Source organism: Budorcas taxicolor, chromosome 13 (genome assembly GCF_023091745.1).
Source record: "Budorcas taxicolor isolate Tak-1 chromosome 13, Takin1.1, whole genome shotgun sequence".
In the NCBI taxonomy this organism is placed as follows: Eukaryota; Metazoa; Chordata; class Mammalia; order Artiodactyla; family Bovidae; genus Budorcas; species Budorcas taxicolor.
In genome coordinates, this window is record NC_068922.1 from 9,326,526 (window position 1) to 9,352,412 (window position 25,887).

Here is a 25,887-nt window from a genome sequence, read left to right on the forward strand (position 1 = left end):
ACCTCTCATGCAAAGGTGATGGTACCTTTACCACTTCTCTGGCCAACTACGTATGTTGAATGCCTCTCATTTTACCAATAAATAAGTATTTCTAAAATCTCCTTTGATTGTTAACTAACCCTCTTTGCTTCAATATTGATAGTTGAAATGGTTGATGGAGCCATCTGTGGAAGCTGAAAATCTGATTAGGGTACTTCATATGAACTAACTGCCTCCAGGCTGTACACACACACACACACACACACACACACACACACACACACAGAGACACACACAAAGAAAGGTATTTAAAACCAAATTTCAACCTGGACAATACTCCAAAACAGAAACTCTTTAGAAATCACGATTCACCTTTCTTAGAAAAATACGTCAGCAATTTGAAATTTCCCATGGTTGTTAGTCAGACTTTTTGGTAAAGAGAATCTTAATAATCTTAACATATAGTATTGCTGTTTTTACTTTGTTAACTGGCTTACTTTAAAAATTTGCCAGAACTGATATTTTCTGTTAATGAAAAAAAAATTAAAATTTTGATAATCCTGTTTCATATCCCCTTATCCTGTCCCTCTTCTCAGGCAAATTTTTAAAAACTACATCCTGCTACAGATGCTTTATTAAATTTTCTTGAAAGTATAGGATAACATGATGATCACATGGGTTTGAATAGATATTGTAGAAAAACACAACTTCCTCTAACTTCACAATGACATTTAGCCTAACAAGTTGGTATTAGAACTGTCCTCAAATTACTTAGCTAGCATTTCACATTTCGTCTAAAACTTTTTATGAGTTTATGCTTTGACTACAGTTGAGTTTTTGACTCCATATAGAGCTGTGAGAAAAAATATGGCCTAATGGGAAACATCAGTGTTTATCCATACAAGCTCATCTTTCATTTTCTAACCAATAAAGCCCTTCTACTCCTCGCTGAAATGGAATGCCAGTGTGCAGGAGGATGGGTCCAGACGGGTTAATCCTGGGTGCCGCACAGCATGACGCGAGTGCGCTTGGAAATGTCTATGCTGGCGCCACCGTGGGTATTCCCGTGCCTCTTGGCACACCTGTGGCCACGTGGAGGTTCTCAGCACCTCCTGACACTCTCCGCCCTGCCTCTGCCACCATTCCTAATGCTGCCTGTCAGGTGGGTGACAAAGAACGCCCGAAAAATTCAGATGCTGAATCAACCATAATGAGTTCCTCATTGTGTCCCCAAGGGCACAACTGCCTTGGGAAAAGAGCTGTGAATAATATTAGTGGTTGCTACCAATTGGAGCTTCAAAACAACCTATAATTTTATTTGTGTTAATGAGACAGTTGATGACCTGTGAAGAAGAGGTTAAACAAATTTGAGGGGATTTAGTTTTGCACTTGCACTATTAAAAAAACTGAAATAAGCTGAGAAAAGATCAAGAAGGGAAGAAAATCCAACCCACTTTATCAGTGTTAATTAATACCCTTTATATACTGCCTCTTGACCATGCCATGTTTTGTCATTAAGTTATAATGTAGTAACTAAAACATCAAAATGAACAAAGCATCAGCACAGTGCAGGTTAAAAAAAAAAAAAACAAAAAAAAAACCACCTTTGTCTAAGATGATTTCCATTTTATTGATTTATCCAGATACCTGCATCAGTTTTCAGAAATTGCGGGGCCTCTGTAGACCCAGACTCTGTTTTCCTCCTGGAAACTGACAGCTCTTTGAGATCTTAGCACAGACACTACACCATCTAAATTATTGAGAAATCTGAGAGTAGAATTTCAGGCCTCTTAAAACCAGAAAATGGCCTCAGTGAGATCACCCCTGATCAGTCCATTCTTCTAAGAAGCTTAGGAATTATTATGTCTAATGACTTTGCGAGTGGTTCTGGCCTGTGTAATTAAGATCCAAATATAACTCTATGTTCATTCTATAACTAAATTTCTTATCTGGACAAATGACCCATTTATGAAAGCTCATAAAATATCATAGGCTAGTCATTACAGACTTAAAAATCTCCCTAATAAAATATACCCAAAGATGTTCACATCTGCATTCCTAATAATTTTCCAAAAATATCCCTTACCGTAAGTAACTAGAAAAGAGTGTATATTATCATTCAAGAGGAGAAAATAGAATTAAGATCTATAATTATAAACAAGCACCTTTTCTTGATTCCATTTAGTGAACATATTTGCATTTTTCTTCTATATATCAGTTCCTGGAAGTGATAGCAGAGTCACCATCACATCAGCATAATCTTTTGAGCTTGTGCATTCACTGCAGAATGTAAAATGTCATGACATTTCTTCAGGAATATAAAACTTTTTTTTTTGGGAAGTGTTGCTCCACATTAAAGAAAAAAATGAAAATGAGGGTCAAGATTCCAGACAACTTTAGAATTCTGAATGGAAAGACTAGAGTGACCAACTAAGGGAAATTCACCATAGCTAAGGAAAGCATTGTCTTGTCTTTCCTTCTCCTTCCTAATTTTTCTGAAGCTACTTATTAGGAGCTTCAGTCCTATAAGAGTGGTCCAGGGTGCCTCATTAAGGATAGCTTCACTTTACCAAATCAAAACCAGGAAAGAATGGAGGTAGAGATACAGAAGAGGAGGAAATGGTGCAAAGGGAACCTTTACCTGTGATTGGGGAGGAGAAGTAAATATTGGGTTGAGAGTTCAGGGAATGAGTTCAAGTGGAACTTCTTTTAATTATTAAAAAATATAATTTTATGTTCACTCTAAAGGTAAAAGAATTCATATGTTCATGCATTGTTTTTTTTTTTTTAGTCCTTAATAATCCGTGCTTTCTAATTTTGAACAAGTGTTTGGAACTTTTTCGCATCACTAAATCATAAGTCTTTACAGCAGAAACAATCTCAGATGTCTCTCCACAAGGCATTCCTCTCAACCCAAGAAGATGTCCACTTGCAATTTTGACAAGAAGGGATACCTTAACTTCTGTCTTAGCAGAAAATAAATCACCTCATGTACTAGGTGACTTCCTCTTCATCAGGTAGCTGATGTTCACAACTGCTACATGTGTACACGCATGTGATTCACACCAGCAAATTAGCCTAAATCAAGCAGCCACTTACTATAATCATTGGAGATATCATTGAGAGGATTGAGAGGCTGGATCAAGACTTACCTGTGAAGCTACACATATCACTGAAAATTTTTAATTATAAAAGATTGCTTTTTTTTTTTTTTTCATTTTGAGTGTTACTTGGAGTTGAGTTGCCTGTTGTTTGCAGCATGAGTTTTACAGGTTTAGATGTCAAAATGAGCAGAGGGGTCAGAGTACGAAAGTCCATGAGTAATGGGCTCAGTGCTTGCCCCTCAGAGGAGAGTCCCAAGATCAGCAGCATAGGTATCATCCGAGAGCTGTTAAAAGGCAGAAGCTAAGCTCTCAACCCAGACCTACTGAATCAGAATCTGCATTTTAAGAAAGATCCTCCTTAAGGGCGTGTCTACACACTGATGTGTGAGGATTATCCTAGTCCAAACTGTAATGCTTTGACTGTGGGTCTAAAATATAGTAGTGACATGAACAGATGGAAGTAAACAAACAACAACAACAACAAAATAGTCCCACTGGGAAATGATGGACGCTCTGATGTTGACATTCTATCCAGTGAGCAGAAGGGCAAGTGTGTTTATCAGGATGAGAGGAGTTGGGCATTTGAAGAGAGCAGTTCTGTGGGAAAATACAAGGGGTTGCGGAAGAGCAGGGGCTTCATCATCTGGCCTCTCCCTGGTTTATTGCTGCCTTCTGTGGAGCTTCAGAAGATCTGCCAGTTCAGGTACAGCCGTATTAAGTGGAACCAGTGATTTCCTCCCGGTTTTCCTCAGGTTTCAACTTATGCAATGTCACCTTGAAAAGTAGGACTTGAAAGGGTACTATGGTGTAGTTACTTGTGACCAGACCAGCCATATTAGCATCACCTGGGAGGCTGTTAGAAATGCATAATCTCAGCCTGCCCCAGGTCGACTGCCACCAAATTTCAGCAAGATGCTCTTGCGAGTGGATACACATATGTTGACATTTGAGAATCACTGGTCCATGTACTTTCTGAACCGGTGAACTCTTCATCCTGGGAGAATTTCATATGGAGCCTGGGCAAGCCTATCAACGATGGTGTGGGCCACTGGGAACAGATCACTGCCAGGAACAGTACACCTCTGAGAGATCTGTGCTTCTAACAGGAGCACTGAATGCCAGGAGTGTGATGTGTGCCAAAAAGGTATCATTTATAGTTTCCGCAATTAGATATGCACTAGAGATCACATGGTGAAATGCTGGTTGTGAAACTACTGCTTTTCATGGAGTAGAGGAACCTTGGACAGCTCTTTGTAACTCAGGAGAAATAAATCTCTAATACAGAAACTTTGGCTTCTTGCTATGGCCTCAAAACGATTGCTCAGTTACATCAAGTGACATCTGTTACTGATGAAACTATCATTTTCCATGTTGAGGATGCATTCCACTTTCAACACCCCCCCCCCCAAAAAAAAAAGAAAGAAAAGAAACAGTAACACTGAGGGAGAGGGAAAGTGGTGGGAAGAAATTCCTTCACACTCTTGAAAGCAACATAACTCTTGGCAGCAATGTGTTTTATCTGAGACAGGGTTACAATCTGTTATGGATGGCTTTTATTCTGTTTATCCTTAGGAAAGATGTGTTTATAAAGTGGTTAAAAATTAAGTCATTCACTTTGTTAGATTAAACTTTTGGTGAAGTCAAAGTCTACCAGAGCTAGTGGCAGCTTGAGAGTATCCACCTCTACATTCAAAATGGTTCCCTCCATTCTTTTATCTATCTGTCCTTCCGTCTGCCACCCTCAGCCCTTCCATCCATCCATGCATCTACCCATCCATCACGTATGACCTCCTCATTGCCTCTGTAACAGTAATGATGACCCAATGCCTATGCTATTTAATTCTCTGAGAGAAGAACAGAATTTAGTCTCGACTATTTTTTAGTGAATCACATTCTGCAAAACTTGGTTTGCCCATCTCCTAGTACAGGAGCCAACACTGAACCTTCACGTGTACAATGAAAGGCCAGGTGCCTGCTTCCTTCCTTGTTCTCAGATAATTCTGGTTGGATTAATGTGGTGATCACCAGGAAATGTCTACAAATAACCCACCTCCTGGGGCCTAAGTTGTCAGACATCTCCCTGCAGACTGGCTGCTCCTTGTCCTGTTATTTTTGCTCATTTCCATAATAGACTCTAGCTGATAAAAGTCTTCACTATTATTGATGGTCCAAAAACCACAGCCATTTTCAGGCCATGAATATAAATTCCTAAACTTGGGATGTATGACTACAGTCAATTTCCTTTTTTCCCAAAACCACAGCCATTTTCAGGCCATGAATATAAATTCCTAAACTTGGGATGTATGACTACAGTCAATTTCCTTTTTTCTTTTCCTTTCTTTCTTTCTTTTTCTTTAGTCATTCCTATAGCGTGTGTTCTGTAGACACCTCTTTCTTAGTCATTATCCCCTAATTAATTCCCTTGTTAAATATAAAGCGTGCATTAGGCTTGATTAATGTCTTCCTTTCTGACTAAGGAAAGAAGAATGTATTACCTTTACATATTGACTCAAGCTGCATAAGCATAACGCATTTTATTTAAAGTCCTTATTCTTTATAAACCACACTGTAGGTTAGGCCCCAAGCAACTGTCAAGAGAATCTCACCTAACTCCCATACATAGGAAAGGGAGTCAGGTCTTTGTACATAGAATTGACTTTTAAGGTGCCTGTGGAAACCCATCTCTTTTTCTGTGTAGTGTTTTCAAGTTCATACCATGAAATTGTAGAGGGGCTGAAGTGGAATTGCCCAATCTGTGAAGAGAACATGCTGACATTTTAAGAGATGGAACAGAAATTTCAAGAAATTCTGCAGGCAGAAAACCTGCATATGTGTTGGTAATCTAGCAGTCTGCTCCCTCTCTGATGATACGGTCTGTGATGGATGCACACGGGTGGACCTCAGTGCATCCCAGGGAAGAAGTCTGCTGGGCACGAGAAGGGTGCAGCCTGGGCTACGCTTGTCTGATGCAGTGGTGGGAATAGAATAAAATAACACAGTGGTTCTCAAAATGTCCTAATCTTCAGGGACACTGTGACACTAATCTTTAATTAGATGGCAGATTTAATACTGTTGAGATCTGGTAGCTAGTGCCCGGGAGGGTTTTCATCCTCTGTTGATGTGGAAAAAGAATTCTTGTCTCTAACCAGTCCTTCCTCAAGGACCAGGGATGCTTAAGGTGGATTCTTCTGTCTTCGCCTCCTCCTTCTCCACTAACCTCATGGACTCTGTTCTGCAGTGGAAAGTGCTGAGAATTTTCAGCCAGAAGATCAGAACTGTCTGAGCTTTTCCTCTTAGCCATAGTATAACTTTGGGGAGCGTCCTCACTCTCTCTGGAGATAATAATAATAATGCCTCCTCTCAGGCTTCTTTTGAGAGCAAAGGTCATGTAAAAACATCCAGGAAGATTTAGCATTTGTTAGATGGCATCTTTATTTCTGTCTCTTTGCTTAAGTCACAGAGGAGAAGCTGATAGTGGATGCTCCTGGACACTCTGGCATCCGTTTCTTTCCATGATGTTTCAGGAAATCTTGTTGACTGTGTATTATCTCCCTCCCTTCTCACGGCTGTTGGGTTTGTTAACAGACCATTAGGGATTCTTGGAAGAAGAGTGGAGACACGGGTTTGGCTGAGAAGTGGTTGAGTTACTATATCCATTGTGCCCAGTCCATGCATAGACTGTTAGAAAATACCGCCTCACCACCCCATTGTGTCAAGGCTTTGGGGCTGCTCCTTGATGAGGTCGTCTGTGTTTCTTGTTTTGTGGTTGTTTGCTATTAATAGATTTTCTTAAATGTTTCCTTTGGAAGTCAAATCTTCAACTTTATTCCTAAGAAAGATGTAGAGATACAACTTATCATTAAGGAAGTCAAGGATTGATTCCAACCCCTGAGTAGCTGGACTTCCCTGGTGGCTCAGATGGTAAAGAGTCTGCCTGCAATGCAAGAGACCCAGGTTGTATCCCTGGGTTGGGAAGATCCCCTGGAGGAGGGCAAGGCAAGCTGCTCCAGTATTCTTGCCTGAAGAATCCCATGGACTGAGGAGCCTGGAGGTCTACAGTCCATGAAGTCACAAAGAGTCAGATGTGACTAACACTTTCCCTTTCACATGAGTAGATGATAACTTCTACTTGGGTTTATCTACTAGTTATGTGGTGCACATTCTTCTTTTTTTTTTTTTTCAATTAATAGCCTTACTTTATTTTTTGATTAATTTAATTGGAGGCTATTTACTTTACAATATTGTAGTGGATTTTGCCATACATTGACACTAATCAGCCATGGCTGTGCATGTGTTCTCCATCCTGAATCCCCCTCCCACCTCCCTCCCCATCCCATTGGTGCACATTCTTTATGGAGCCTTGCCCTCAGCGTGGAAGACAGAAAGTCCCAGGACCACTGCCTCATCCCTGCATGGTCATGCTCTGAATCTCTTCCTTTTGTACACCCTGGCAGCTCCTCCTTGGCTTTGAGCCAGGTCTCTGTTCATGTTACTCGTGGTCTTAAGAATGTTCTTTCTTCCTTGCTTCTTTCAAGAATTCACCTGCTTTTTCTTCTTCCTCTCACCAAGACTGAACAGAAGTGACCATGGGCTCTGTTTCCTCTGAGCTTCTCCCCAAAATCACCTTGCAGGTTCATTTCACTGTAAAAGTTCTTCTGCAGCCACATCAAGCTTAATGACAATAATAAATGTCTGCAGTGGTTCCCAAAAGCAGACTCTGGGGTGAGGATCTGGGGGAAGGGAATCTGTTAGGAAAATCCCAGGGGAAAATAAAACAGGTGTGAGATGTGAAGACTGAGATCAGAAGAGGAGGGTGGAACTCAGGCTTAGTCCTAGGTGATGGCAAAGTCCCCCAGTGATGCTTGCCAGATAATGCAGGTTGCAGCTCTGCTTTGTCCCTTCCAGGGCAAGGATGCAGGAGTGGGACGCCTCCACAGCTGTAACTGATCAGATATCAGTTAGGGGGTGCCCTGGAGGTGCCTGACCCCAACTCCTTATGCTCTGAGTGCACTGGCAAAGAGGCCCAGCTGCCCAAGGGCATCCCCATGACAGTCGTTGCTGTGTAGGGGTGCCTGCCTCTGGTGAAGGATGGTGGTGTCCCTTCCAGCACACTGAGGGAAGCTCCGGGACCCTAAGTCCTCCAAAGCTCTGCCTACAGCCCTGGGTTCTTTCCCGCAGCACATTGGTCCCTCAGTACTATATGCACAGGGGGCTTCCTTGTCATCCTGGCCCCTTCTTCGGTCAGGAAGGCCCCTCTGTGCAGAAAGAGTCTGGCCCCACAATGACTATGGGCCTTTCAGTCTCAAGAGGGTAATTTACTTCTCAGGGGATCTGAGGTGATGGTCAGTAATCTCAGCTTCCCCAGCTCCACCCAAGAAAGGGGCACCTAAGGCCATCCCCTCATCCTCCCCTCGTCTTGCCAGGGGTGTAGAATGAGCCTGGTATATATATTTAATTTTGAGAAAGACATGGGGACAGATACTTTCAAAATTAGAGGTGGTCAAGTTTATGGGAAAAAAGCATCCTTTTAGGAATATTTTGTTTTAGTAGGAGTTTCCATATTGCACCACTGGTTTGCTATTAACATGGAAAGGATCTTTGTTTGTTTGTTTTTTCCTTTTTTGGTTTTAACCTTTGTTTCTTCCCTTTGCTTCTGTGTAAAAGGAGTTTACAGATGTAGACATTTGGGAACAGAATGCACATTCTTTTGGGTTCAGTGGGTTTATGGGGACTAGTTCTCATTTTCATATACATATAGTTTCTAGTAAAACATTCCTACCAGTCACTCGAGCAAGCTCAGGCAAAAGGCAGGTTTTTTTCCCTTTGCTGGTTCTGACATTTTGCATCCATATAAATTCATGGTGGAAGTAACCCATCTGTCTTCTTGGAAAATATAAAGTTTACAAGAGGACTGCTCCTATTCATGGCTGTGTAATAGTTTGTTTTATATTGTGTGGAGTTGTAGTTATAAACACAAAAGCAGCTGGCAATAAATGACTTTATGACAGCTATTTCCAAGGTATAATGAAGAAAACAAAAACAAAGTTATTGCTTGTAATCATGGTGCCTGGGGAGCCTCTGCCATGAGCTCCAACCCTGGCCATTTCCACCTGATGTCATTCATAGGCTCCTTTAAATGACCTTGGCCTTCAGGTTATCTAGCTTTGTGGAAGGGAATGCCCTGATAATGTTTGCATTTTCCAGTAATTTGTTAAAGAGACAGCATTCTTTTGCTCTATTCACCCATGTAATGGGGATAAGGGGGGAGTGGAATTATTGTCTTTACTGTTGAAGAGATTTTACACTGAAAATAATATTTTAAGGGGAGCAGTTTGTCAGTACAATCAGCCCTCTGTAGCTATCTACTTTCCTATTTGCAGATTCAACCTACTACAGATAAAAATATATTTTAAAAAATTCCAGAACGTTCTAAAAAGTGAAACTTCTATTTGCTCTGTAATGGCAACTATTTACATATCATTTACATTGTATTTACAACTATTAACATCACATTTACATTGTATTGGATATTATAAGTAATCTAGAGATGATTTAAAATACATGGGAAGGTATGTATAGGATATATGCAAATACTACATATTTTATGCAAATGACTTGGACATTTATGGATTTAGGTATGTGAGGAGGGTCGTGGAAGGACTGTATTTTCAAAATTTTGAACTTTTTCATTTAGGTCAATTTGTTCATTTAAACAAATTAATGTTATTTCTAGAAATATATCCTGCCAGAATATGTTAGCTACATAAAGGCATAGTCAAGAATGCTTATGGAAGGGTTATTACAGCAATATTTACAAACAACCTACATGTTAAGTAAACATAGTGTAACCATGCCTAGAATATTATGTAGATGTTATATCACTGTACACGGACAGTGAAAGATCTCCAACACCTAGGACGTGAAAAAAGATAGTCCCAGAAGATAAAACACAACATATGCTCCAATTTCTGCAGGGGAAAAAAAAATGTTTGTGTGGCCATATAACTCAATTATTCATTCATTCATCCATTCAAAAGATATTTATTGAATGCCAGGCCTCATTCTAGCTGCAACTGATGCAATCATAAGGAAGACAAAGATCCACCTAGATTCTGCCTGCCACTGGGGAGACCAAAGTTGACGGGGCAATGAGCAAGCAAACACATGTCTGTCAGGTGGCAGAAGAGTTATGGAGACCCAGCAGCCTGAGGGAAGAGGCCTGAAGGAGCCTCGCTGAGGAGGCAGTATCTGATCAGTAGCTTACAAAGAAGTGCTCCAGACAGGAGACGGCTAGTCCAAAGCCCTGACGTAGGATCACGCTTTCTGTGTTTGAAGAACTGAAGGAGACCAGTGGGGTTGGAACTCTGTGAGCACAAGGACAAGTGGGAGGAAAGGAGGGCGGAGAGGAAGCCAGGAGCCAGATCTTGGGGAAATTGAAGGCCACATAAAACATGACTTCATGTTTTATTAAAAGGTGATTTGAAGGGACTGAGGGTTTGAGATCAGGAAAAAGACACAATCTCAGGCTTCAAAATCTAAATGAATGGAGTGGTGTGATGGTCACCATGCTGTTGTCTGTGATGGCCTGGGGGGAGGCTTTTCTAGCTGAATCTGAGGAAGAAAGAGCTGTGGCTGTAGAAGAAGATTCCCACTGTGTCTCCCCGTGCCTGTCTTCTTTCAGCCCTTTGAGAATTACTTATAAATTCTTTGTGTAGTTAACAAGTGTGAAGGGTAAACGATCAGTTATGCCTTATATAAAGTAGATATCTTACACAAAATAAATGTCTGTGACCCTGAGGGAATTCACTTTCTTAGCTTTCTCTCATCCATGTTTATGAAAAGAGAGTGATAGGTTCTTTATCACAGGATTGTTCATGAGAATGAATCAGATTTTCTGCATAGAGCTTTTAGCCCATGCTTAGCACACTGGAGCGCAGTGATCCCCTTTATCTGTAGGGCATACATTCTGAGACCCCCAATGGATGCCAAAAATATGGGTAGAACTCAACCCTATATATACTGTATTTTTTTCCTGACATAGATACCTATGATTAAATTTAGTTGATAAATTAGGTACAGTAAGAGATTAACAGGGCTTCCCAGATGGCTCAGTGGCAAAGAATCCACCTCCCCATGCAGGAGACCCAGGAGTTGTGGGTTGGATCCCTGGGTCTGGAAAATCCCCTGGAGTAGGAAATGGCAACCCACTCCAGTATCCCGGTGGGTTGCAATCCGTGGAGTCCCAAAGAGTCGGGCAGGACTGAGTGACTGAGCCATCCCCCCGACACACACACATGCACAAACACACGAGACATTAGCAACGATAACTAAGAATAAAATAGAACAACTGTAACAACATACTGTAATAAAAGTTATTTGAATACAGTCTCTCTCTTTCTCAAAAAGTCTTATTGTACAAATTTGGTGCCTTTTCCGTGTTCTCTAAGCACTTATCACACACGATGGCTGTAACTTTTGCAGTTTGAGGTGTGACGGCAAGAGTAGCACAGATTTGTTTGTTTGTTTGTTTTTCCTTTCTTTTTTGAGCCGAGAATTTTCACTTCTCACCTAAGGAAAGCACTGCCTCTCTTTGGCATATCCAAATTGCCAACACCACTGCCTTTGGGCTTTGGGACCGTCATTAAGACAAGGAAGTGTTACTTGAACACAAGCACCACGACACAGCAGTACTGCGACAGCCTCGCTGATGACTGAGGCGGTTACTGAGTGACCGGCAGGTAGGATACTTGGAGGATTCACGCCCCAGGCAGGATGGAGTGAGGCAGCGCTAGCTTTCACCACGCTGCTCAGAATGCAGCACAATTTAAAATTTGTGCATTGTTTACTTCAGGAATTTTCCAGTTAATAATTTCAGACTGCAGTTGACCAGGGGTCACTGAAACTGAGAAAAGCTTAACCACAGATAAGGAGCAGACTGCTATAATTCAAGAATGACAGCTGTTGTTGCTATGTTACCACCTCCCATGTTTAAACACTGAAGAATTCAGGATGCTGTAAAATTGCCTGGCTCTCCAGCACCTTTATCCTGAGCTTTAGAGAGGCAAAAGAGGCTGTCTCATAGCATTCCAGAATGTAATCACTGAACTGATCCATCTAGTCCAACTCTGCTCCTTTCATAATTAGAGAAACTGAGGCCCTGACGGGTATACTCTTGGCTCTTTAATGCGGCATATAAAAATAATATACTGATATTACATTGGAATGAACAGTGACTGTTTGCTGTATACCAAAATATCTTGCATACTCCTAGAGTGAGGTATATCACAGTTTGAGAAATACCCAAGTATGCTTCATCCTGGGGTTAAGAGGATTTTGGTACAACCTACTAGGCTGATAACCAGACATCTAAAGACAAAGAGTGGTACCCTAAGTTTCACTGATGCACATTTTCTCATATTTTAACTTCTTTGAAAGTAGGATGCCTCTTATAGCCCGGGCTGTTTACAGTCAAGCCTACTTACAGTAAGGTCTTGTTGCTGTATATGCACATGCTTGTCGTCTTCCCCAAGGCATTGACTCGACAGTCTTGACCTTCAGCTGCCCAACGAGTTAGGGGCCAGTTAAGGAGGTATGTGTCTTTGATGTTGTCTGAAAACGTTTCTTAGGAACAAAGAAGGAGCCAGCTTCCAAAGTTTCAGAGAGGGTGTCATGGGCCTAGAAGGAAAGTTCTGAGTCAGCACTTGTGATGGCCTGAGTCAATATCATGTTGAGAGCACAAGGATAAAACTATGGGAAGCTCATGTCTAGAATTCTGTTTCGAAAAGTCATTCAGAAGTACCGGACTCTTCACATGAGGAAAGTTTGAGGAAATTGTAACCAGTTTTTCTCCTTTTTATCTATGGTATAGAGCAAGTTATGACTTAAGAAACAGTTTAAATAAATCCAAAATAGTCATTTCAGTAGGTATAGAATAAAAATCCCAAGTGGTAGGAAAGTGTATTTTCACTGTTACAGAGCTTATTCTTGTTTCATGGCACACAAAGTACAACAACATAATGGTGTTTCTTACAGTTGACAGCTTCCTCAAGTCAGTGAACAGTGATATATAATCACAGACATTTAAATGAAAGGTGTATTAGGTAGCACACTTTTGCTTACAAATAATGAAGTATCTAACTAAAACTGACAAAGTGATGAGGAAAGTGTTGACTAAGCAACTGAAAGATTCCAGAGGTTGAGAGCACTTTACAGTTAATTTACAGTTAATTTACACCATCAGCTCAATGATGTCACAACTCCCCATCTCTCCATCCTTGTGACTAAAGGAGGTGTATGCTACTTACCTTCTTCAGTCATCACCTTCCTGTGGAACTGAGGGTGGAATCAGACCTACTTAGATCACAAGGCTGCTGTATAAGCAGCAGGTAGATGGCAGTGATAAGGAGGAGAGGAAGAAATTCCCACTTTGTATGAATCAAAGATCAAAGGAAAGCATGCGATGGTTATAATGCTGGCTAAGGGCTCACTGCATTGAGTTTGAGGCACCATTAGGGTCAAAACAAAAGTTGAGGGGTATTTCTTTCTTTGCCCTCAAGTTAATGAGATAGAAATGGGAGAAGTGGAAACAGGCATTCAAGAGGATGGGAAGCATAGTCTACAGCCTTGAGGATTTTAGTGTTTCTACAAACATACTTGAAACCAACGTGCTGGGCTAAAGAAGTATTTTCCAGGTGGAAATCTATAATTTTACAAAAGAAAAATCCTCTCTCACTCTCCAAGTCAAATGAATATTTTTCCCACAAGAGGGAAGTACATGCTGATTTGGGAGAAAAAAAAAAAAAAATGCTGGCTGGCAGTCAAGTGCTCTGAAGTTTCCGGTTGCTGTAGGTTCGGCCGTGATTAGCATGGAGACGTCCTTGCTCCTGGGGCTTGCCTGCTGGAAGGGGAGTCTGGAGCCTTACAAAGTGGGCTGATGATGTCAATTCCCCAAGTTCTACAGGTGACTGCAGAATTACATGCACTTTAAAATAAACCAGGCTAAACTGCTGGGGTTTTGGTATAATGCAATCTATCATTCTTCCACAGGAGAGGATTTTTGTGGGAGGTGGTTATATTAAATATAACTTTGAAATAAAGAAATCCTATGTTGTTCACTTCTGGTGGCCCCGTCAGAAATTTAGTATGGCAAAGAACAAATGTCCTGTGAAACACTTTAGTTGAGCTCACTTTGCTCCCTCTTTTCTTTCTCTGTTCCTCTCTTTTTCGCGTGATAAAAAGTGATCAATTAGGAAATTTATATGGATGAATTGTATGCAAAGTCGCTTTACATACAATGAGTTTTTCCATGATATTGCAATCCCATCTCTGCTTTATCATTGCCTTTGTGTTTAATACAATAATATTATCAACACCATCCTCCATTACACAACTGTGTACCTTCACTTTGAAGGCAACAATGTCATTTTCAGATGAAGCTATTTGTGCTTGTTAAAACAGACAAGACAGCTGTTACATTCAGACTCAATTATTAAGTCGCGTGATTGATTCTGAGAAAGAGCTGGGAGTGAGGCAAATGAAAGTTGCCATTAGTGGTCTGGTGTGCTCTCTCTTCTGCTGAATCTGGTGGGAGAATGACTGGTAATACTGGACATAAGAGGGAAGCAGAAGGGAGTGAAGTCAGATCAGTTCCCCCGGAGGCTCACTCTGAGACAGAGTTCAGGGTGCAGGACGTTTACTGAGCTGTGCCTGGGGATCAGCCCCTGGAGAAGACAGGGGAGGGGAGTAACAAGAGGGGGCAGGGGGAAAGGGGTGAGCTGCTGTGTGGCTTGGTGGTGGCTGTGGTGTTGCAGGGTCCTACACTAACTTCAGCCAAGATGAACCCAAGGCCATTATACTCTGCACTGACTATGGGCCAGGGCATGGCCCCAGTGAGGAGGGTCTCTGCACCTGAGACCATCCTTGAAAAGGTTGACAGTTGAAGGCTGTCTGCAGATAGCCCTGCTGGGGTCTAGGTGCTAGATTCTAGGGCAGTAGTCCTCAGCCGGGGGTGATTTCACCCCCTGCAGAAATGTGACAATGCCTGGAAATGTTTTTGATTGTCAAGACTGGGAGCCTTCTCCTAGCAAGTGGCTGGAGAGCACAGGGAAGCTGCTATGCTTCTCGCCATGCTCGAGGCAGCCCCAAGCAACAAAGCACTGTCTGGTCCCAGATATCAACAGTGCCAAGGTCAGGAAGCCCTGCGCTAGCACAACAGTGCCTGTGTGCATGCTCGATCATTTCAGTCGTGTCTGACTCTTTGCGACCCGTGGACTGTAGCCCTCCAGGCTCCTCTGTCCATGGGATTCTCCAGGCAAGAGTACTGGAGTGGGTAGCCATTCTCTTCTCCAGGGATCTTTCTGATCCTGAGACTGAACCGGGGTCTCCTGTATTTCAGGTGGATTCTTTACCATCTGAGCCCCCAGGGAAGCCCCTAGGGCAATAGATTCCCTGCTTAAAGCAGAGCCTGGTGGTCATTACAGTGGCCAACAGAAGAATCAGCATTATCTGAGATAGTGCCCCTCATCAGACACAATGCTATGTGTTCTTCATTTCTCCTCATCCTTCCACAAAACCCTCAGGAGAACTTTGAGTTTCCATCTACTGATGAGGAAACAGATGCTCCAAGCAGTTAACTAAACTCTCCGACATGTTGAATGGAAAGGGTGTCCAGTTGGGATTTCTAGCAGACTGGCTTGTGGAAACCATTCTAGTAGCTAGTAGTTTCTGCTTGATGGCTTGATGCAACCATTCTCAAACTTTTCTCTTTGTCTGCATGGAGCACAAGATGGATAATGTTTATGTGTTCAGTTTGTCTCCATGGAATACCTGGGGCATCAGCTATAAACTTACCTCTCTCCACCGCATTTAAAAGCACAATGGAACATGAGTAGGCATGGCAAAAGTGATAGGGATGACTCTGAATCTTCTCTGATTTTCTAATTTGTACTTCTAAGCAGGCCATTCCTGAATGTCAAGTCCTTACTATTAGCAACAAATGACTTATAGTAATCATGCAGTTGATTTACATGCCTATGGAGAAACCTGGTGAATGCCTGTAAAAAAAAAAAAAAAACTACAATATTTTCAGGAGAATTTGCTCCATCCTATCTTTTCATGGTTGAGGGTCATGGGATGGATTGAGTAATTCAAGAAAATCCTTCAGATTTACTGGCACCTCAACAACTAAAGCAACTTAGCAGCAGCAGCAGCAGCAAGAATTCAAGGAATCAAATAATTAATTCAGTTTATTTAAAAAATAGCTTCTACTCCATCCCAGAAACTGTCCATTTTTTCATTAGAAACTAGTAGCATTTACTAGTGAAATGAAAGGGGAAAAGTGTTTCACAAACCTATAACTAAGCTCAATAGAGTCAATTATTAATATTACTGTGTCCAAAACAAATCATGTAAATTGTGACTTTAAATAGAAGATCAAGCAAAGGGAAGAAATATACATTCTTTCAAGATCTCCACCAGAAAATTACTAGAGCTAATCAATGAATATAGTAAAGTTTCAAGATATAAAATCAACACACAGTAATCCTTTGAATTCCTATACACTAATAATGAGAAAATAGAAAGAGAAATTAAGGAAACAATTCCATTCCCCACTGTGAAAAGAATAAAATACTTAGGAATATATCTACCTAAAGAAACTAAAGACCTGTATAGATAAAACTATAAAACACTGGTGAAAGAAATCACAGAGGACACTAATAGATGGAGGAATATACCGTGTTCGTGGATCAGAAGAATCAATATAGTGAAAATGAGGATACTACCCAAAGCAATCTACAGATTTAATGCAATCCCTATCAAGCTACCAGCGGTATTTTTCACAGAACTAGAACAAATGATTTCACAATTTGTATGGAAATACAAAAAACCTCGAATAGCCAAAGCAATCTTGAGAAACAAGAATGGAACTGGAGGAATCAACTTGCCTGACTTCAGGCTCTACTACAAAGCCACAGTCATCAAGACAGTATGGTACTGGCACAAAGACAGAAATATAGATCAATGGAACAAAATGGAAAGCCCAGAGAAAAATCCACACACCTATGGACACCGTATCTTTGACAAAGGAGGCAAGAATATACAATGGAGAAAAAACAATCTCTTTAACAAGTGCTGCTGGGAAAACTGGTCAACCACTTGTCAAAGAATGAAATTAGATCACTTTCTAACACCGTACACAAAAATAAACTCAAAATGGATTAAAGATCTAAACATAAGACCAGAAATTATAAAACTCCTAGAGGAGAACATAGGCAAAACACTCTCCGACATACATCACAGCAGGATCCTCTTTGACCCACCTCCCAGAATATTGGAAATAAAAGCAAAAATAAACAAATGGGACCTAATTAACATTAAAAGCTTCTGCACAACAAAGGAAACTATAAGCAAGGTGAAAAGACAGCCTTCTGAATGGGAGAAAATAATAGCAAATGAAGCAACTGACAAAGAACTAATCTCAAAAATATACAAGCAACTCCTGCAGCTCAATTCCAGAAAAATAAACGACCCAATCAAAAAATGGGCCAAAGAACTAAATAGACGTTTCTCCAAAGAAGACATACAGATGGCTAACAAACACATGGAAAGATGCTCAACATCACTCATTATTAGAGAAATGCAAATCAAAACCACAATGAGGTACCATTACACACCAGTCAGAATGGCTGTGATCCAAAAGTCTACAAGCAATAAATGCTGGAGAGGGTGTGGAGAAAAGGGAACCCTCTTGAACTGTTGGTGGGAATGTAAACTAGTACAGCCACTATGGAGAACAGTGTGGAGATTCCTTAAAAAACTGGAAATAGAACTGCCTTGTGACCCAGCAATCCCACTGCTGGGTATACACACCGAGGAAACCAGAATTGAAAGAGACACATGTACCCCAATGTTCATCGCAGCACTGTTTATAATGGCCAGGACATGGAAGCAACCTAGATGTCCATCAGCAGATGAATGGATAAGAAAGCAGTGGTACATATACACAATGGAGTATTACTCAGCCATTAAAAAGAATACATTTGAATCAGTTCTAATGAGGTGGATGAAACTGGAGCCGATTATACAGAGTGAAGTAAGCCAGAAAGAAAAACACCAATACAGTATAAGGTGAAGTCACTCAGTCATGTCCAACTCTTTGCGACCCCGTGGACTGTAACCTACTAGGGCTTGTCCGTCCATGGGATTCTCCAGGCAAGAATACTGGAGTGGATTGCTATTTCTTTCTCCAGGGGATCTTCCCAACCCAGGGATCGAACCCGGGTCTCTTGCATTGGAGGCAGACGCTTTAACCTCTGAGCCACCAGGGAAGCCAATAGAGTATACTAATGCATATATATGAAATTTAGAAAGATGGTAACAATAACCCTGTATGTGAGACAGCAAAAGATGTATGTGAAAGACAGATCTATAGAACAGTCTTTTGGACTCTGTGGGAGAGGGAGAGGGTGGGATGATTTGGGAGAATGGTATCAAAATATGTATAATATCATATATGAAACGAATCGCCAGTCCAGGTTCAATGCATGATACTGGATGCTTGGGGCTGGTGCACTGGGACGACCCAGAGGGATGGTATGGGGAGGGAGGAGGGAAGGGGGTTCATGATGGGGAACACGTGTACACCTGTGGCAGATTCATGTTGATGTATGGTAAAACCAATACAATATTGTAAAGTAATTAACCTCCTATTAAAATAAGTAAATTTATATTAAAAATAAATAAAATGTTAGGGAAAATAAAATGCAATACACATTTAACCCTAAGACATAAATTAAAAAGGCTTAAACATTTCATTATGATTGAGCTCAACCATCATATTAGTTATTATATTCAACAGCGGCTGCAGTTTTTTGAATTTCTAGTGCAACGTCAGTCCTTTTTTAAACAATCCTGTCATGAATTCCTGCAGCACACTTCTATATGGTAAATGCTATAATCTGCATTTTTTCTGGGAAAAGACAAAGATGACAGCAACTGGAGCACATTTACATATAGATACATTGGCAGGAGAACATCACCATTCTCAGATCCCCTTCTGTTATTAGAAAGCTCGATTTTGACTTCACTCTTTTTACATTTATTCATTAACTCTTTTAATCTAACTCTAAATATTGCTAAATAAAGTACAATGTCTTTTATTGGGCTGCTATAACAAACTACTGGAGAAGGCAATGGCACCCCGCTCCAGTACTCTTGCCTGGAAAATCCCATGGACGGAGGATCCTGGTGGGCTGCAGTCCGTGGGGTCGCTAAGAGTCGGGCACGACTAAGCGACTTCACTTTCACTTTTCACTTTCATGCACTGGAGAAGGAAATGGCACCCCACTCCAATGTTCTTGCCTGGAGAATCCCATGGATGGGGGAGCCTGGTGGGCTGCCATCTATGGGATCACACAGAGTCGGACACGACTGAAGCAACTTAGCAGCAGCAGCAGCAGCCACAAATTACTAGATGGCTTAAACTACAGGCGTTCATTTCTCATAGCTGAGAAGTCAAAGATCAGGATGCCAGCTGATATGGTGTTTGGTGCAGGTTCACCCCCTAGTTTGCAGATGGCCATCTTCTCACTGTATTTTCACCTGGTGGAAAGCAGAGCATGCTTGTTCTATTCCTCTTCTTTTAAGAATTCTAATCCCATCATGGAGGCTCAACTGTCATGACCTAATTAACTCCCAAGGTTCCACCTCCAAATACCATCACGTTAGAGTTTCAGCTTCTACATTTGGGTGGACACGAGCATTCAATCCATAGTGTCTGGTATAATCAGTGGTTTGCCAGCAATTGTTTTAAAAAATGACTCAAAAAATTAGTGTGTGTGCTAAGTCACTTTCATCATGTCCGATTCTTGTGATCTTACTGACTGCAGCCAGGCTCCTCTGTCCATGAGGATTCTCCAGTCAAGTATACTGGAGTGGGTTGCCATGGCCTCCTCCAGGGGATCTTCTTCCTCCCTAGGCTTTTACATCTCCTGCATTGGCAAGCAGGTTTCTTACCACTAGCACCACCTGGGAAGTCCAAAAATTTAACGTTTCTTCTGTAACTTTATTTTTAAGTTTTACTGATACAAAGAATGTATAGCACACAACTTAAATATAAGAATAGAATATGCTGTTCAGTTGCTAAGCTGTGCCCCACTCTTTGCAACCGTATGAACTACAGCACGCCAGGCTTCCCTGTCCTTCATGATCTGCCAGTTCAGTTCACTTACTAAGTCGTGTCTGACTCTTTGCGACCCCATGAATCGCAGAATGCCAGGCCTCCCTGTCCATCACCAACTCCCAGAATTCACTCAGGCTCACGTCCATCGAGTCAGTGATACCATCCAGCCATCTCATCCTCAGTCGTCCCCTTCTCCTCCTGCCCCCAATCCCTCCCAGCATCAGAGTCTTTTCCAATGAGTCAACTCTTCACATGAGGTGGCCAAAGTACTGGAGTTTCAGCTTTAGCATCATTCCTTCCAAAGAAATCCCAAGGCTGATCTCCTTCAGAATGGACTGGTTGGATCTCCTTGCAGTCCAAGGGACTCTCAAGAGTCTTCTCCAACACCACAGTTCAAAAGCATCAATTCTTCAGCACTCAGCCTTCTTCACAGTCCACCTCTCACATCCATACATGACCACTGGAAAAACCATAGCCTTGACTATACGGACCTTAGTCAGCAAAGTAATGTCTCTGCTTTTGAATATGCTATCTAGGTTGGTCATAACTTTTCTTCCAGGGGTAAACATCTTTTAATTTCATGGCTGCAGTCATCATCTGCAGTGATTTTGGAGCCCCCAAAAATAAAGTCTGACACTGTTTCCATTGTTTCCCCATCTATTTCCCATGAAGTGATGGGACCAGATGCCATGATCTTCGTTTTCTGAATGTTGAGCTTTAAGCCAACTTCTTCACTCTCCTGGTTCACTTTCATCAAGAGGCTTTTGAGTTCCTCTTCACTTTCTGCCATAAGGGTGGTGTCATCTTCATATCTGAGGTTATTGATATTTCTACCAGAAATCTTGATTCCAGCTAGTGTTTCTTCCAGTCCAGTGTTTCTCATGATGTACTCTGCATAGAAGTTAAATAAGCAGGGTGACAATATACGGCCTTGAAGTACTCGTTTTCCTATTTGGCACCAGTCTGTTGTTCCATGTCCAGTTCTAACTGTTGCTTCCTGACCTGCATACAGATTTCCCAAGAGGCAGGTCAGGTGGTCTGGTATTCCCATCTCATTCAGAATTTTCCATAGTTTCTTGGGATCCACACAGTCAAAGTATTTGGCATAGTCAATAAAGCAGAAATAGATTTTTTTTCTGGAACTTTCTTGGTTTTTTGATGATCCAGCCGATTTGGCAATTTGATCTCTGGTTCCTCTGCCTTTTCTAAAACCAGCTTGAACATCAGGAAGTTCACGGTTCATGTATTGCTGAAGCCTGGCTTGGACAATTTTGAGTATTACCTTACTAGCATGTGAGATGAGTGCAATTGTTCAGTAGTATGGGCATTCTTTGGCATTGCCTTTCTTTGGGATTGGAATGAAAACTGACCTTTTCCAGTCCTGTGGCCACTTCTGAGTTTTCCAAATTTGCTAGCATATTGAGTGCAGCACTTTCACTGCATCATCTTTCAGGATTTGAAATAGCTCAACTGGAATTCCATCACCTCCACTAGCTTTGTTCATAGTTATGCCTCCTAAGGCCCATGTGACTTCACATTCCAGAATGTCTGGCTCTAGATGAGTGATCATACCATCACGATTATCTGGGTCGTGAAGATCTTTTTTGTACAGTTCTTCCGTGTATTCTTGCCACCTCTGCCAGAGTTCACTCAAGTTCATGTTTGTTGAGTCAGAGATGCTGTCTAACAATCTCATCTTCTGCTGCCCTCTTCTCCTCCTGCCTTCAATCTTTGCCATTATCAGGGTCTTTTCCAATGAGTTAGCTCTTTACGTCAGGTGGTCAAACTATTGTAGCTTCAGCTTCAGCATCTGTCCATCCTGTGAATATTCAGGGTTGATTTCCTTTAGCATTGACTGGTTTGATATCCTTCCAGTCCAAGGAGCTCTCAAGAGTCTTCTCCAGCACCACATTTCAAAAGCATCAATTCTTAGAAACTCAACCTTCCTATGATCCCACTCTCACATTTTACATAACTACTGGAAAAACCATGGCTACAGGAACCGTTGTCAGCAAAGTGATGTCTCTGCTTATCTGAGGTTGTTGGTATTTCTCCCGGCAATCTTGATTCCAGCTGTGATTCATCCAGCCCTGCATTTCACATGATGTCCTCTTCATGTAAGTTAAATGAACAGGATGACAACATACAGCCTTGCCGTACTCCTTTACCAATTGTGAAACAGTCAGTTGTTCATGTAAGGTTCTAAATGTTCCTTCTTGAATAGAATAGAATATGCGATGCCCTTTATTAGAAATTCTGTATATCCAATTGATTCTTACAGAATCCTTCTGTTAAATTTTATCAAAATTTTATTTCCATAGCCAGCATGTGGTTTCAGTTGACACAAATGAATGTTGATTGGTATTTTCAGAATTTATGCCACCAACACGATGGCACTTAATACAGAGCTGGGAGAGAATGCCCAGTAGCATACCATGCCGGTATACTGTATTTCCACCAGACACATATAATAGACACGGTCATCTCAATAGCGAAGGTAATAGTAAAATGTGGCAAATACTTAGGACTTGAAGATGAATGATTGTTTCTTTTCGATATGACTTAGTTCATTGTAGGCTTATGTGATGTAATTCCTTGTAACTATGTTTAACAACTGGTTCCCAAGATTCTTGGTAATTTGACCCTTGGCTCTTGTGAGCTGGAATAATTGCTGGTAAAGAAAATTTAATCAAATATACCATTTCCACAATGTCTCTTACTTCACCTGAGTAGAGTTCAGAGCTCAGAGTATGTAAGTAGAGGGCATCCCATTATCAAGCAAAATAGATGTTGAAATAGATGTTGTTGGGTTTGGGAAGAGCTGGGCCTTTAAAATTTATTCTGTTTTTTGTGGTTTATTCACAGGCATTTCCCTGTATCTCAACAGGCATTTATGGTAAGTGACCTATGTTTTGGTAATGTTTACATTTCTTTATTTTGTTGTTAAAGTCAAGGTTAACAGGAAACATCAGAGGTTCTCTGGTGGATGCAGTTTGCTGTTATTTAAAGAGACTCAAACGGAGGTCAAACTTCTTTGAGGAATCTAAAGAGGCTATTTGGATATTTTGGGTGTTACTGAATTTAGTTGTATTGCATACCAGGTGCAATAATTAGGTGCACTGTGGCTTAATGTCTTTTGTTATGTAAAAATGTTTACTCTCCTATGATCTGACCTCTAATAGTGTTTTCGTTAATTAAGTCATATTTTTTCTGTTAGATGAGTCATAATACATATAAAATCTAACACTACCATTTTTTGTTGTGAATTGCAAAATTATAGAAGCATTAAAATGCACACACATGCATATATCTATATATTTAATTTAAAAGATGTGATTGGTAATAGAAACACACATTTTTGATTAGAGGAAGATTTTATTTTTCTGTTGTCAATAGATTGTTTTAAGTAGCAGCTGCTTTACTTAGAGTGGAAGCAAAATTTTTTTTATAACCTCTTGTTTGCATCAGCCTAAAATTCTTTCACCTACAATGGCATTCCCATATACTTTTTTCCTCAGCTCATTAATGAATCCATTTCACAATATTCAGGTAAAACAGAGTTTGTCATTTTAGAGTTTTCTGGTCAAGCAAATAAGATTATGACTTTTCTGAGCTCAAGCTTCTCACGTGGAGACTTTTAAGTGAAAAATAAAATACATGCAGATGTAAAGTACTATTTTAAATTTGTTACTACAGGGAAAGGATAGCTAAAGTGTTGTCAAAGGCAGGAGACTTCTTCCTCTTAAGGTGGTATTTTTTAATATGTATTTGGCTGCATCCGGTTTTAGTTGCATCATATAGGATCTTTGAGGCACATGGTCTCCCTAGTTGTAGCACTTGGGCTCAGATGCCCTGCAGCATGTGGAATCTCAGTTCCTCAGCCAGGGACTGAACTCACATTCTCTGCAATGCAAGGCAGATTCTTAACCGCTGGACCACTAGGGAAGTCCTCAAGGTGTTTTATTGTTTGTTTGTTTGTTTTTAAGGTTTCAGTGAAAATAAAGTGGAAAATATAGGCCTAAATTAAATTAAATGGGAAAATTGGTGACATTATTTAAAAATCGAAGGCATGCTTCTCCCCCCTCTCCACCCCCACCCCCCAACCCCCCTGCTCTGGATTCCACTACAGCCTATCTTTGGGGAAATACAACGGACACTGGGCTGGTGAGCTAAGCCTGGACCATCTGCACCATCACCCAATCAGTGCCACTCTTTCTGCTTCACAGGTGCCCAGTTATAACTCACTGATATATTTGCTTAAAAGAAGCATTACATGCAACATTTTACCCAGATCTTCATGTCACCTTGTCTAAAGGCAAATCAGACTCCACCACAGAAATGATTCTGATTTTGAGGATATTCTCACATGATGGTCTTGATTTTCCTTGACCAAACAAACAAACAAACAAACAAACAAACAAAAACCCCAAGGCCCCAGACAATAGTATGTCATATTGTCGACGTCTGTTTTACCTCTGAGAATCTGATGGTAGTGTTCAAAGACCTTTGGAAGCTGAATTTAACAGCTAATACACTAAAAAGGGGGGAGGTGGTGGGGAAAGAAACAGAAAAGTAAAGGAAGATGAGCATGAACACTAAAAGGAAAGGCTCGAGAAAGGGCGGTAAAAACAGAACCAAAGTTAACGTGGCCCTTGATGAACTGTGATCCCTGAAGGACAGGGATTTCTCTCCCTAGAGCAACGTGGCTCAGGGTATAGTAACTAGATCAGTGCTGCCCTATGTTGGTGGCAGGGAATGCTGAAGACTTGAGAAGGGCACTGAGAGGGAGTCACAGTTGCTGGCTTAGAGGCTGCACCACAGGAGCTCAGTTTTCACAGCGCCAGGTCAAAGAAAGTGATTTTCAAGTCCTGGCTACTCATCTCTTTTCCTGTCTAGTGTTGGAGTAAATTTCAAAGTGAAGCTGAAACCTGCAAGTTGGATGCCGTGTTGGCTTTCATTAGTTGCACTTGAGCTTTAGACCCAGACTTACTTTCAGCTTCATGAGATCTTTAGTAACATGTAGATTACTCCAGGTCTCTTTACTTTCTGAACCATTTAGCATTTTGTAAACTTGGAAATTATGTCATGTGTCCCTTGTGAAACTGTAGCTTTCTAATCAGTCCTTGATTTTCTCCTAAGTACTCATAGTTTATGGATCAGTGGTTTTCTTGCTCTTTTTCAGAACTTAGTTCTGGCTCCTCCATTATCTAGATCAATTTTACTTTTACCTTTACTTATTGGCATTTGAAAGAATACTTTATTTGAAGAAAGTGATCCACAGCTAAAAAGAAAAAGAAAATTAAAAGTAAAACAAAAAAAAAAAAACAAAAACACACCGCACACACTTGTATAGGTTGAAGCTTGATCTATGAGATGTCTTCCTTGAATATTCCGACTCTTGATGGACATTACATCTTTGAAACTTTTCAGCAATTGTAATCTGGACAATTAATAATTGCCAGTTCATATTGTTCCATAGATTTTTAAAAATCTACTCTATGTTTGTAGCCTATCTGGAGCTTTCTCGTGAGCAGGGATTCACTTGTACATATTCTACACATGTCTAGTATCTAGCATGGTATCTCCTGGAGAAGCTCAGGAAATACTGCTACTCAATTATGACAA

General features: G+C 40.9%; 1 protein-coding gene across 1 annotated transcript in view; it reads left to right on the forward strand.

Annotated features, from left to right (window-relative positions):
* MACROD2 (mono-ADP ribosylhydrolase 2) overlaps window positions 1–25,887 on the forward strand; it is a 2,293,708-nt gene that overhangs the window by 1,549,914 nt on the left and 717,907 nt on the right. Inside the window, exon 7 of the mRNA XM_052650651.1 lies at window positions 23,128–23,158. Within this exon, the coding sequence (XP_052506611.1) occupies window positions 23,128–23,158 (31 nt within the window). The remainder of the gene's footprint in view (window positions 1–23,127; window positions 23,159–25,887) is intronic.